The sequence below is a fragment of the Argentina silus genome, assembly GCF_951799395.1.
Source record: "Argentina silus genome assembly, chromosome: 2".
NCBI lineage: Eukaryota > Metazoa > Chordata > Actinopteri > Argentiniformes > Argentinidae > Argentina > Argentina silus.
Window position 1 is genome coordinate 18274455 of NC_139656.1, and position 15208 is coordinate 18289662.

At 43.1% G+C, this 15208-nt stretch overlaps 2 protein-coding genes across 2 annotated transcripts in view; both read right to left on the reverse strand.

Moving 5' to 3' along the window:
- Positions 1-1431: 1431 nt before the first annotated feature.
- On the reverse strand, positions 1432-12535 carry neto2a (neuropilin (NRP) and tolloid (TLL)-like 2a). The gene is made up of 9 exons (XM_083686868.1): positions 12338-12535; positions 9686-9742; positions 9394-9534; positions 7628-7876; positions 7123-7170; positions 6720-6847; positions 5793-6021; positions 3426-3539; positions 1432-3242 (listed from the first exon to the last, which is right to left on the reverse strand). The coding sequence occupies exons 1-9, from the start codon at positions 12345-12347 to the stop codon at positions 2560-2562; spliced, it is 1659 nt and encodes a 552-aa protein (XP_083542994.1). The 5' UTR covers positions 12348-12535; the 3' UTR covers positions 1432-2559.
- Positions 12536-13261: 726 nt separating this feature from the next.
- Positions 13262-15208, reverse strand: part of itfg1 (integrin alpha FG-GAP repeat containing 1) — a 97047-nt gene continuing 95100 nt past the window's right edge. The window contains exon 18 of the mRNA XM_083664941.1: positions 13262-14802. Within this exon, the coding sequence (XP_083521067.1) occupies positions 14743-14802 (60 nt within the window). The 3' untranslated portion in view covers positions 13262-14742. The remainder of the gene's footprint in view (positions 14803-15208) is intronic.

Consider the following 15208-nt stretch of genomic DNA (forward strand, 5'->3'; position numbering starts at 1 on the left):
CCACCATAGGCATGCCAACATAGGTCTACTAGTGACATGCCGACTGTCAGCCCATCATTAGTGGTACGCTGTTGGGCTAATAGAGGCAATAGATGCTATCATTTTACCGTTATTGGCTGATGAGCCACTCTGTTGCCACCAGTGGCCCGATAAGCGCTAGCTGGCCAACTCTCTTGGGGCAGTGGTCAGCTTACCTCGAGTCCAGTAAGGGGCGTTGCATTCGTGGGGTTAGCTGTAGCCTACCCTCTGACTGACTGCAAGGACTAGGCAGCCAGCGATATAGTAGCCATGAGACAACTTTTCCCAAGTAGAAGCCAACTGGGTGAGACAAGTTCAGTTGTCTTGTGAATTCAGCAAAATCATTGAACAGAGGTCCTCATGAGCATTGCTATGCTCCTCAGAAACACGTCATCCGATCATATCACTAATCATAATCAATTTCACATGTTGATTGTATTCAAAACACATTGATAAACCAAAATGAACAAACTTGCTGAGGTGAAAAACTATAAACTCCAGTCTACCATTGGCATACCAACTGTCAGCATACTACATTGGTCCCTCATTTGCATACCGTTGTCGGTTTAGCGCTGGCATACTGACAGTCGGTCTACCATTGGCTTGCCACCACCATAGGTCTGCTGGTAGCATGCCGACTGTCAGCCCATCATTAATGGTACACTGTTGGGCTAATAGTGGCATAACGCTGCAACAGATGTCGTCATTTTACCGTTAGGGGTCCGATATTGGCTGATGAGCTGCTCTGCTACCACCAGTGGCCTGATGAGAACTTGCTGGCTGGGTTAGATTGGACAACAAGCTTTACTCTCCCTCTGTGATTCTACTTGGACTTGTGGCCTTCTGTGACTGTCGTCGGTCTTTTTAAGACACACAAAGCCCTGAGTGCTCACAGGATGGCTAATGCAACATGACAGAACAGAGATAGATGGAGGGAAGGGCCCGGGGAGTGGGGGGTAGTTAGGTGGTGTACAGAGAGAATCTGACAATGAATGATGCCTGTCTGTGTTTTGATTTTGACAAAGGTGTTGCAGTGAATTAATTTAATCACTCTCAACTGAGGTTGACTACTACAGACACTAATGAAGAAAATACTGTACACTGCATGCCACTGAGATCATGTTTATTGAAGAGGGATTTTTATGGTTTCCAGGCTTGCACAGTTGCACACAACATTGTCAACAAAACAGTCTAATATGTCCTGTCTAATGTCATTTTATGAGTACAATTTAAATGTGGCAAAATATATCATTATTTGAATTGAAGACCAATGTTGAAGTCCATCTACAGTATAATAAAAAGACTACAGTATATTCCAGTTCATATTTTCATCTTTCAATTCTTACATATCGTATCAGCAAAAACAAAAATGTTGCCTCGGGTTATTTTCTTCATTTACAATTCCCACACTGTGTTATAAGATTGTGGGTATTGATATTTTTTAGTATGTAGAAAGTAGATAACTTGTCATCCGTCCTTGTACTGTATGTACTACCGTCTTCAGTTGTCAGCACGCTTGTTGGTAATGAAGTGAAATACATACACGGGTAGTTCAGTAAGGTCTCTTTTAATCCAACAGAATGAAAACATACAACCAGTGATTTAAATCATAAATGATTGTCTGTTTGATGAAACAGGTTGTGCTTATTTAGAACACTTCTCATTAGTGTAGTCCTAATCTCAGCAGCTTCTGAATTAAAGTCAATTTCAATTCCCTTAACCTGCTTTCCCACCAATCTTCAGTCGTCTATGAAGGATTAGACAGTGCTTTCGCACCACCAAGCAAGCTCTTGTCTCACCTGTTCATAGACCATCACTCCTATACATCCGTCCGTTTGTATTTGCATCAGTTCCTCCTAATCCCAGGTCCCGATGTAGTCTTCCTCCTTGTCTGATTTTGTGAGGGTTTTCAATACTGTAGTCCACATTTGAGCTCAGATTTCCATAATGGACTTCAAGACCAAGACATAAAAAAAATCCAGACCCCTCTATGACTCTTTATCCTGTATGAAGATTGGCTACCCTAACACAGACAGTTTCTGGTGGGGCTTTGCACGTGCGTGAGGTTACCATAACAGCAGTCATCATCATTACCATCAACATCCTCCTCATCATCATCTTGATAATCACCACCATTGTTGTCATCATAAATCATCATTATCATCACCAGAAAGGCTCATTCTTCATCAAAAGTCAGTGCTAAATTAATGAGTTAAAAGCCAAGCAACAGCATGAAGCTTGATACTTTGATTTTAATATACAGTACATTGACGAAAATAAAGGCTCAAATAAGTTATGAGAAGCATTATATAGTATCTGTGCATGACGGGTGAATGATTGTAAAAACAGTCTAAAATATCCCTTGTCTCTGTTCCCATTGTGTGGTCGACGAGTGTCAAGTTCTGTTGAGCATACAGGGCAAAGGCTAGTTCTGCATGCGATAGTACATGACTGATCAAAGGAAGGACAAAAATAAAAGAATGAGAGTCTGGGGAGGGTCAGGCTCCTCTTCTCCTTTTCATCCCCCTCTCTCCTCCTCAGCTAGAAGTCCATGGACATTGAGCGTTGCTGGGGGTCCACCATGCTGGTGTTGTTGCGGGCACCGTTGTTGCGTGAGCTCAGGGTTCCGCAGCCTCCAGCAGCACTCACCCCTGCCCCTCCTCCTCCTGCTCCCCCGCGCACGTAGATCTCACAGGGAATCTCCTCCATGACACGGTCCTCGATGACCTGCTCGGCGCAGTCGTGAGTCTGTTTGTAGCCATAGCAGCTCTTCTTGTAGCTGCTGCTGTTGAAGGTCTTCATGGGCGGCGGCTTGGAGAAGTCATTGTGGTAGGACAGCTCCATGGAGCTCAGCGTAGTGCGGCTCTGCTTCATACTTCCCCCGGAGGCCTGTGAGCCGCAGTGGTGCTCGTGGACGCAGCGCGAGGTGGTGGAGGAGCGCCGCAGCTTATGATAGCTCTCCAGCTCCTCCGACAGGTCGGCCAGGTCAGAGGAGATCTCCTTGTCACGGAGGGAGAAGAGCTCGTAGTGGGGCGGGTCGAAGACCTCCTGGAAGCCTGCCTTGTTGAAGACCACAGGCCGGCGGGCCACCACCTTCTTCCTGGGCTGCTTCATCTGAACCAGGATGGAGATGATGAGCAGCACCATGACCACGCCCGAGGAGACACCGATCACCGTGCCATGGGTTTTGGTGATCTGGTGGAACAGGCCTTTGGGCTTTTTCTCTGTAGGGGGGGGAGAGAACATTGTGTCAGAGTGAGGGAGGGCTTATTCCACGATAAAACTGAACACAATGTATGTATTAGATGGAATATTGTGAATTGGAGTTTTGTATAGGCTTTTATCAACAAATCTTTTATCTCTGCATAGTGGGCAGGAATGGGCACTGCAGTTGACCTTCCCCTCACCTTTGCAGTGGTTCTCATCCCAGGGATAGACACAGTTCTGAACCCCATTACACACCAAGGAGTTATTGATGCACATGTTGCTGTGGCAGAAGAACGTGTTGCCAGAGCAGGGGGCTGAAACACACAAAACAAGAACAATAAAATACATTTGAGATTAGAAACTACTGCAATAAACGCCTGAAGGTCTGCAGCAGCTCTACATAAAGCCATACATCATCATCTGCAAGCACCAGACATGATGAGCAGATGAAATGGCTGCCTCTCCTAGAAGCCTGAGCCCGCACAGGGGGATGGGTGGGGGGTGGGGGTGGAATGGGTAGTGAAGAGTGCAGTAAATCAATTCAGACTGCCATCACGAGGCACAGATGGTCCGGCGCTGTGAGACTCCCAACTAAACTGGCTCTTACAATGTGAGTCATGAGACGGCAGAGAGGGCTGATAATTGAACGTGCTGCCGGGGCCCGGGAGAAGGATGTGTGAGCCGAGGCATCAGGGCTGGTTCTCTGGGTCAAAACAGGCTAGGTTGTAACAGCCTTGCACTTACACCCCCCACCACTCCCTCCCTCCTACTATTCTGCTACCCCCCCCACATGCCCCCTTGTTCTCTGTCAGACATCTGAACAGCCTGTCTCTCAAAATCCCCCCCCCCCCCTCCCACACACACACACACACACACGCTTGCACCAGTCCAGGTCCCACTGCACCACCTGACACCTACACACTGTTTAGGACCTGTTGCCCAACGGCAAACCCTCGCCCTCCACTGCTGCTGGGCTAAACGGTTCTGACAGCGGGATGAGGGGGTTATAACGCACTCCCATTGAGTGCTCCCCTGACTCTACGCTCACTTCCAAACCGATTAGACGTCTCTCGCCTTCAAAAAGCCCCTTTCTCGGGGGTGTCAGAGCTGTTTCACGTTCCCCCATCTTCCCTGATCCCCTTGAGAGGTCCCAGGGCCACAAAGGTAACAGAAATGATGACGTGTAAGGCCTGGGCCCTGTCTGTGTGTCAAGTGGTTTCTGTTAAGGACTGAAATATCCAAATTGGCGTCAGGAGCAAAGGTGTCGTGCTGGCTGAGTTTTACAAAGATAATTGTCTCTGTTCTATCCTGTAATTAAGCCCTAGTTATGTGACATAGGAACAACATGAGGTTAAGATGCAAAATAAATATAATATACATCCAAATAAAATGAGTGATCGTGTTTAATATGACTGAATGTTTTTAAAAGCTCTCTTTCAAAATATAAAACATTTCAGTTGAAATTAAAAGGTAATTACAGTTATTGGTTTGCTGGTAATCAAAACATTAGTATTCATCCAATGTTTGTACAAATCGCAATTACTAACTCAGCTTATTCAGGCTTTTAATGAAAGTATTACAGTGTGGTAGAGGAACAAATGTTTCCTCCATGGCTATTTCCCACAAATTTACATACAGGTACAACCTTTAAATTGCATCTGTCTCACACTGCCAGGCAAAAGGCACAGCTAATGTTCTGCCCATAATCAAAATGACTAAATACAGCCAAAAACTCACTTCTGCTCTCCTATTCATCAATAGAGATAAATTCTGTTTTGCTAGTGACCCATAATTATGGCTAGTGTGTCATGCCATGACCAACATATCAACTTGTCAGGTTCCTTTAGTTACCAAGCAAAGGCTGGGGAAATAATTTGCTTTCCAATATCACTGCTTTGTATGCAGAGGCTTTAATTAACTTCCTGTTTCTAAAATGTCAGTCAGTGATTAGCGATTCAGAGGATGTCGGCGTCAATAAATTGACAAGAATATTGGGTTGTTGGCTACTTGATCGATTCTATTCCATCTTTTACCACACACCACTATAAATCTACTGTGTGTGTCTTGAAAATATATATATTTTTTGTATTTAGAGTACTAATTCATGATGGAGGGACCCTGTGGGGGCCTAATGCGCCACATAGTGTGATGAGGCCTAAGTAATAAGAAAGTAAATCATGATGTGCTCAATTGTTAACAGATTCAGTTTGAATGAATCTGATTGAATCTAATGTATGTCTTTGTGTACATAATATAGTTCAACCAATGTGGGCCAACCTTAGACCACCAATGAGCTCAATACCTGCAATTCCAGTTCCAAGGCAAAAAATATTTGCTGCACTGCAGTGCTGTCAAAACATTTGGGGCAGTATTGGCAAAATTATTTCCACAGGTCAGATGTAAAGAAAATTATTTCAATGTAAGGGTTCTTGTTAGAGGATTTCTTATTAACTTGGTTTGGCTGTAGCACCACCCTGCATTACATCAGCATGGTATTAAAAAAGTGTTACTTTTTTTAAACCTGGACCTGTAAACATTCTGATGCTTAGGTTAAGAACAATACTCACGGTCGACAAACGAGGTAAAGAGCATGCGGAAGCGGCTGAGGCGGCTCTTTTCGTCAGCCCACATGCGCACCACGCCCACCCCGTTGTCCAGCATGACATCGTTAGCCACCGTGCTGCAGAACTTAGCCTTCAGGTTCTCAATGGCGCTGCTGCCGTCGTACACCGCCACAAAGTTTTTCTTGCACTCGTTGGAGTGTTCCATCTGATACTCCAGGAATCGCAGGTAAATCTGTAAGAACAGAAATCACCAGTTCACAATACTACACAACAGTAATATTCTGAAGCACCAGGAATATGATAATGAACTCAGACTGAATGCTGCATTAAAATGTGTACTATTAAACATCATAGCCCCATTTTAGAACCACATGGAATCCTAAAATAATTCACCCTATTAGATCTAAATTTTGAACTAACAAACTTGAACATTCAGTCAATAGTAATGCTGTCTCTATGTTGCCTCTATGTTGACAGCATCTTGTGAATTTAACCCAGAAAATAAAAACCAGCCTAAAAACCAGCCTATTACACCTACAAGTGAACTTGTAATACTGCAGTCGTTAAGTGGCTGCTCTTAACCTTATTCATAGGACTGCTGATTCCGCATTTCAGCTATTTCTGTATCATTGGCCTAATACCTGCTGTACTGTACGGTACTGTAGCAGCTAATTCAAGATACCCTACATTTTTCCTCAGCAGAAAGAGGGTCAGAAAGTGTGCTGGTGTGCAGCTAATCTCCTGTGGTCAATGTGTGTTTCACTGGTGCTGGGCATCTGCAGCGAGTGACAGGTGCGCTGATGACCCATTTTAGTCAAAAGAGGCTGTGTGTGTGTGTGTGTGTGTGTGTGTGTGTGTGTGTGTGTGTGTGTGTGTGTGTGTGTGTGTGTGTGTGTGTTTGTGTTTGTGTTTGTGTTTGTGTTTTTTCACCTTGGACTGAGGAGGAGCGCGGATGGTCCAGATACAATCCAGAGCATCGCCATTCTTGATCTTGTCCTCCTCTTCTACCTGACTGGAGCGGATCACACCATCTGAGCCGCCAATCTCAAATTGACAGTCTGAGGAGTGAGATGGAGATGGGGGGGATAAATGATATAAAAACAGAGAGGGATTAAAGGGTGACAAAAGGTGAGCAGAAAGAGGAAGAAATAGAAAGAGGAACAAAGAGATAGGAATAGAGGGGAGAGGGGAGAGAGAGAGAAAGAGAGAGAGAGAGAGAGAGAGAAATGCGTCCGTGTGTGTGAGCATGTACGTTAATGAGAGATAGCCCCCCAGTAAGCCTCGGAGCACACAGAGCATCGGACAAACCTGTGAAATATTGAAGAGAGCTTACCTGGAATAGGGTTTAACAGTCCACCCACGTGCAGATGGAAATCTGGGTCTGAAATCATAAGCAGGAGAGGCACATAACTCTTTATCCACATGGCTGAAATTTGCAAGAAAAGAAATGTAATAAGATCCCATTAAAGCAAGCCAGATAAGGACCAGAGGTAGCTAATATCTGGGGCCTGATGTGAACAAAAGTCTTCACTTCTCTGACAAGGTTCTCCGAACCATTTCCATTTCACCAGGATATTGTTCAATCTGTCACTGTGCTGTCATCCTCATTAGCCACACCTAGCATTTCATGAGGATACAAAATACTGAATTCCTAATCAATCTGTTGTCATACCTTTAGATCTAACCTAGCCTATCAGAGGTCAAGGTAAAACAATCCCTACATTGCTTATCCATCAAATCCTTTCAGGTCGACAGGATCTGGGGCGGGGGGGGGGGGCCTTGGGGCTAGCCTGGGGCCAATTTTACGCATGTGCTATAATAATTCAGAAGTTGCGTACCTGCTATGAAAGAATATTTGATACGAAAGCCAAGGCCCTCCAGCTCCTCGTCGCTGGTGAACTTGATCCACATGAAGCGGCCCGTGGAGGTGACCAGGCCGGGGCTCTTGGGACCGCAGTAGCGGTCGATGAGCGGTGAGAAGCCAAACGGACCATCTCGTACCTCAATGTGGTCAAAGCGGCACTCGAAGGAGGGCTCGATGTAGTAGTTCTTATCAAAGGCCAGCTGGATTCTCTGACGAGGGAGAGCTGGTGGAGGTGAGAGGGGAGAGAAAGGGTGGGTGGGGTTGACATTTTTCTTGCACACTTTGTTTATTAGGATCTCCATTATCCACTGCTTAAACGACCAGTAGCCTTCCTGGGGTACACAAAAATACATGACAGATATTGTGCTTGCAAAGCACCGCTTGTTTTATTATGCAAACGTTTCGGTCAGCAGGCATTCGTCACAGCATGCATAATAAAACAAGTGGTGCAATCTCCAACACACTCTATTCTCCAACCCATCTGATAACCTACTTTGCATGTGCGAGTGTATTCCACTTCTGGATTTAATTTTCAGTAAAAGGCCTTGCTTTAGTCAACTGCATGGCACATACTGTGTTTAAAAGTGCTGCAAACTCTCAGCTTACACATAGACTCTCTTTCTTTTCAGATTTGGTAACAGCAAAATATGCAGTTTTCTGCTCATATGCACACCCAGTTTATACATGCGTGTATAACAAGCATGGGCGTATGCATGCATGCTTACGGAAATAGACACACACTCATGCATAAATACTCAAATGCAGAGAAATGTCAGCATGTTGCCTTTCTGTTCATGAACCATACACACAACTGCAGCCATATACTTGGGTTCACAATTTCAGTTGTCATATAAATCATACCCTAAATGTTTTGAATGGCACAGCTCTATACTCTAAGAATAAACACGACTGCATGTACTTGCACATACAGAGAAAGAAATATCAAGGGCCTGTATTTCTGTCTATATGTCAGACAACCTGACATGACAAAACATAAATAAACAAAACTGAGGGGAGAAAGTATGAGGGTAAAGCCTTGCACTAAAATGAATGTTGCCACGATATATATATATATTTCTTAGCCATGCAGACCACAGACATCTAATTTTGAACCATACATTATGAATACAAAACATGTTGATTGGCACCTCTGCCTGATAAGTAGTAAGCATCTCCTCATTTGGTGGTGAGAGATGAGTGGTGCAATGTGTTATTGGGTGGAAGTCATGGATCTGTGAGCAGTGTTATGAAATAGTATTAAGCATATTTAGTACTCCAAAGACTCATTGTACAATCCATATATCAATCGTCTGCAGCAGTCAATGCTCTTTAGTCAAGATACGTTCTAAACTGTGCACTCTTTGTCCACAGGAGGAGCCCTTGAGCTTCCCATAAACTCTCCAATATCTCTCCAAGGGCTGAAATCCAATCAGATCCTGGTCTCTCCACTGCATCTCTGCTTAGTTGAATTACCACATAAATGCAGCTCATTGGCCCTGTTCAAACACCTTAGAAATGTGCCCTAGCTTCCACCTCTCAAGTCTAGTCAGATCAGTGATATCTTCAAGGAAGGTAGGAAGGAAGTATACATTTGAAAAGTGAAATGCCTTCCATGGTAACATGGATAAAAGTACAAACTGCATTGTGATACACATTATTGGCAAGAAGCCAAAAGTACAAGTGACCAATCAGCAGCTTTTCACTACATTCTTAGGAACTGCTGACTGGGCAGACATGTACCTTCCAGGATGTAAACACACTCCTTGTGAGGGGGGTAGGTGTTGGGGTAGTTGGGGGACGTGAAGACTCCCCCATTGATGTTGCGGACCCAGGTGCCACAATCAATTGGAGTCTTAGGTTGCCCAACATCATTCAGGGAATCTGAGGAGAGATAGTGTTTATTGTGATAATTGATATAAAAAGATAATTGCAATTCTGACAGAAAATATGGATTTTGATGTTTAAAACATGGGCTAATATTGTCAATTATATTTGCCATAATCTGACAATGATGACAAGAAAGATTAAATACCTTTAGTTCTCTGTGCCAGAGCAAATCCCTCTTCTATCAGAATAAATAGTACCCAGGCTGCAACAGAAAACACATTACAAATCAGTTTGTTTGATAACATATTTTTCATAAATGCAAAATCACAACCAAGAAGACTCTGAATGCCATTAATTAATTACTTACACCAATAAACAAAAACTGTCTTGAACTGTATTGGCTATGAAATACATTCATTTGAGATGAGATTACAAGAATTACAAAGATCAAAATGAAAAATATGGCAACTTTTGCCTTTAGCGACATCATTTGTCAGAGAGGGCGTAGCGATGATTAGGCTATTGGAACAGCTGTCTTGTTGCAGCTAGGCAGTATACTCACAGCCCCACTAACACCAGCATTAACACACACACACACACACACACACACACACACACACACACACACACACACACAGACACACACACAGACACACAGACACACAGACACACACACAGACACACAGACACACAGACACACAGACACACAGACACACAGACACACACACGCGCGATCTAGTAAACCACCAATAAAGAATTCACACATACACATTTCTGAACTATCGTTGACAATGTTGGAGAGACATCCAGTAATTCATATAAGCTTGTATGGCTACAACTACTAAAGAGTGCATCATAACACATGACAGACTATATTGAGCCTTTCATACTGCACATTGCATATCTGACCAGACCCAACATAAACAAAGGGTGCATTTCTCCTCCATACTATTTACTGCTGAATGACGTGAGTATTAATTGATTTGTTATCACTTTGAATGTCCTCTCAAAAGACATTAATTGGCCTACATCGGCCTTGACACTCCAGCCCTGCAGCTTGATGGATAGACCTCTGGATAAAGACTGCACTGGAACAAATAGGATCAGGCTAGCAGGTGTGATACCATAACGAAAGACATGCATCGGACGCGGCGGCAGTAGCACCGCATTGTGCATTACAATATCACTGCTGAAATTAGCCTCACTACCCCTGTGCAGGTTTCAGTCCACAACAACACTGTTTTAGACAGATAAGCCGATGTGAGTCTATCCACACTGGATTGAAATAGGCTGCACAGCTCATATCACATTCGTCGGCGCTTGTGGGGCTGACAGATTGCATAAATGAAACACGAAAAGTCTACAGATGCCTGGGGTTGCAAAAAGGAGCTCGCATTCTACCACACAGAGGAAAACACACAACGCACACGCACACCCTCTCCCCCTGCCTGGCTACATTAAGCTTAGAAAGGTCAGAAAGGCACACACACACACACACACACACACACACACACACACACACACACACACACACACACACACACACACACACTGTGGTTGGTGACAGAGTGAGTGACGCCGTCCAAATTGTAGCATTATGGAGATACGTAGCCTTCAGAGCATGCTGTTAGGCCTACACGTCAGTCACCTTACACGATTGAAAAGGTTGATTGCTAACGTAAATGCTTTGTGAAGACTATTTGCCTATAAGAAGGCTCTGTGGTACAGATTTCAAATTAACATAAAAAATATTTAGCCTACCCCTAAACAGCGGCAGTTCTAAAGTTGTGTTTTGAAGAGCGTCCATGTATTGATCACGCACTGAGTTTAATACATCTAGCTATACATATTTAATATTCGCGACATTACACGCTAATTGAGTTTGAGTCCTCGGTTTTTGCCTTCGGACAGATGCTTCAGGTGCTGCAATAGACTAAATGGCGTTAAACAAAGAGGCTACTTATTAGGAGTTGTGCAATTCCAATGTAATAATTTAATTCTAGATAGTTCGTTTAAAACACGCAACAATGCCTGCAAATCTACACTTGATTGATTTATCAATCTACATGAATTCACACTGTTCTATGCCGCAAGTAGGCTAAGGGATTAAAAACAACAACACCAAAACCGTCGGTTAACTTTAATGGGCCTACCAGAAAGCAACAACACATTTACCATACAGAACACAGACGGAGACCGTGATGGCTGAGCCGTTAACCGCAGAAGTGGCGCGTGTACCAGATGTGCCGCGAATCAGCAGCAGGATATGTCACTTCAGCAGCACGCGCCCATCGCCGCTCCGATGTAATGCAGTGGAGTAGACTACACACAGGCGTCGAGGAAGACGATTTTCCACCTAGCTCCTAAATACCTAATTTGGCGACAAGATCTGCATTTCCACCTTTGAGCAAAGCATGTCAGGTATAACCTCGGCTAATTAATGCAGGCCTACAGGCTAGGAATTCATTTTACTGGAGAGTGCGAATGTCAAATTAAAGATTGTAGCATTTTACCACCACGTTGTAAAAACCGAGTTTCAGTAAAGAGCAATAGAGAATAGAATGAATTTAAAAAACCTGTAGATGGCGATGTCATTCAGGGATTGCTAAACTTATTTCAAACATAAAATACGCGAAAACAACTGAGAACGAGAGAAATAGGCTTTCACTGAGACATTTTTAAAGGATGAGTGTTGCCGTCCTAGGTTTCTGTGGTTGCACAAAGGATGAATAAAATAATACATGTTGTGAGTGATATGCATATACTGCTAGTGGTCCCCCTGCCAATGCTAGATATACCCTCATCGTAAATCCGATAAAACAAACACTCCGTTTCCGATACTCAGTGTAGAACTTACCTCTGTGCATTTCCTCTCCCTGGGTGGTAGTGCTAAATACGTTCTCCTTCTTATGCTTTGGGAGTTGCACGCTTTATCTCTCCATATTATGGATCCAAGCAATGAGACGCTCTTCACAAAATCCAACTTTTCCTTGATCCCTTTAATTCCATAGCATAGAAAGACAAGCAAGCACAAACCCCGAATTTCCTTTGCTGAAAACAAGCTCTTCAACCACTCCCGATATGTACTAGATACACATTACATTCCATAGAGACAGCCAGGTATAATACATCTCCAAATGCAGCATATGCTACATATAAAGCATATCGTATTGTCCAGATAGGTTGCGGAGCGGAGTATCCAACAGGCGCAGAGAGAGAGTAGTCTGTGGCTGAACTGAAGTAATGGCACTAAACGAGGCTCATTTAAGCTCTGGGCGCTGTTTGCTTCAACGAGCAGCTTGTACGCATGCACCCCATCACCGAGTGTAAAATCCCCTGCGTTATCTCTCTCGGCTTGTTGCATTGGACGCTACTGGTAAAGAGAACAGACAAGAACCACATGCCTCATAGGGAATGAAAAATCTATATAACAGCGCAGAGTGAAAAGTTGACGCCAAGCAAGTAGGCTAGTCACCACTCATTAAGAGATTGCCAAGGGGTAGGTCTAATCATCGAAAAAGATCACCCGGCGCTAATACATCAACTGCATTATAGCAGTCATTTATTCTCAATTTATCATGGATACCAGATTGTGCGCTGCATTTCACTGCACCGGTTTAAAATAACTCAAAAAGCATATGCTTGGTTGTCACTTACAGTCATTTCCTGAGGCATCTCAAAACTCACTTGTAGGCCTACTTCTACACTGAAAGTGCCTAAATTGAGACTCAAAATCAACCAATGAAGTTATTCAACAAAAAATAACAACAAAATGTAAGCATGATCGACTTTAATTTTCAAACAAACAACTTTAAACAAACATAATGACATTATCATTTCAACATTCGTTTTGAAACCCCAATGCACATTTACACAAAATATAAAATAAATTCAACTTTAACACTTGTTAATCATTAATAAAAACAAACAAACCGCAAACCACAGAGACATGAGATGATTCTAACAAAACGTATTTGCACATTACACCAGTACCATCCAAAAGGATTGTGCCCCATAAGTTATAAGTATTTAATTAAATCATAAGTAATAGCAAAGGAAGCTTTACATTTGTTAAAAGGTCAGATGATGCACTTTTTGTTGTTGTTTTAAACCAAACCAATATCAAATTCTTAGCGCAAGTAATCTGCTAGGTGGTCCAGACCAAATGTCTCATTGGGCGTTTTTGTAAACACATTATTAAGAGTTGGGCACTCCATAAAAAACACACCATGTTTGCTATGTGAGATGGGCAAGATTATGAAGAGCGAGACAGCCCTGCTGAAAAGTCTAAGGTAACGACCAAGCCTGAGGGGTCAGTAGTAGCCTATAGATCATTCCAAAACCACTTTGAAGGGGGTGGAAGGAGGGGGCTGTCAATCAAGTTGAACGGATCAGAAATTGAAAAGGAGTGGAGAGAAATTTTTATAAAGGGACATGGTGGAGGAAAGGAAGGTTGGTAAACAGGTTTTAAAAAATACATAATGAACTCAACACACAAACCTCATTATGGACTATGACCTGTGTGTATAGTATACAGTAGTAGAGCATTCCAGTAGTAGTTATGTTTGGGTCAGTGAACTCTTGGTAGAGGACTATAGGAGCGCATCAAACACTACAGTATTGCCAGACTGACATACAGATAAGGGGACATACAGACATACAGGCAGGCCATTGGCAACAAGACAGACATAGATTTCAAGTAACAAAATATTAGCAGTGCTTCCCTGCAAGCAAACAAGCAAACAAACAAACAAACAAAAACAGTATTGCAGTAACCCATTGAACAGTTAACAGAGCAAGACTGGAATTTTATCACTTGGTCAATATAACTCTTAGCAAAATCTTGACTTAAACTGTTAGTGCCCATTTGCCATCCATACTTCAACTGAGCGAAATTACATATTACAGTCCAAAACCCCATTCAGTGTAATTTCACTCAGTGCTCCTGTTTGCTTTTGTGTGGAACATTATGAAATGTTCAAATTATGATCAGAAGTAACTTTTCCTTTCTCTTACATTTGATTACTTCAATGTTTAATGATCCTGAAGAGGGGGGGAGAGTGAAATAAATAATGAGTCTAACTATCAGGGGCTATGTTCCAATAATCACACTAGCATGCCAGTTAGAATGCATGACCAATACATTACTTCATTCTAAGTAGTGTGCTCATGTGGATATTAGAACACAACCACTATACTTCAATGGAACAAAGAAAACATATAGACATGACTGTTTCTCCCATTGTGCCTTCTAGGGCTCCTTCACATGGCGTCAAAATGGAAGCGATGAGCTTCCTGCCTCTTCTCCCGGTCGTCCGCTTTCTGAAACACATACACAGGGACAAGGTCAATGTCAGAGTTCACAGGGGGGTCACAATGCACACTCAGTACCACTGCTACCATTCTGGCTTTTCATGCAGTCAGATTGTGTCTCCCTGAATGACCAGTACTCCCTGTGTGTAACTAATGTGACTAACACTCAAGCTAATCTTATCATCCACAGTGGCCAAGCACATAGTGAGGCGAACCTCTCTTCATGTTTCATCAGGTCAGGTTGAAATCTGGGTCAGTCATTAGACAGACAGACAGACAGACAGACATGGTGAGAAAACACACAACTTTGAGTGAGAATCCATGAGATTTGCATGACTGAAATCTTGAAGTAGTTACAGGAAATCCCCATCGCAGGCAGACAGGGGCGGTCAAAAGGGAAGGCAATTATCAATAC

Bases quoted from the DNA above. Each gene is read 5' to 3' on its own strand.
- neto2a (XM_083686868.1), bottom strand. The intron at 6,848-7,122 runs GTAAGCTCTCTT...CTCACTCCTCAG, and splicing joins ACTGTTAAACCCTATTCCAG to ACTGTCAATTTGAGATTGGC. The intron at 3,540-5,792 runs GTGAGTATTGTT...TGTGTGTTTCAG, and splicing joins CTTTACCTCGTTTGTCGACC to CCCCCTGCTCTGGCAACACG.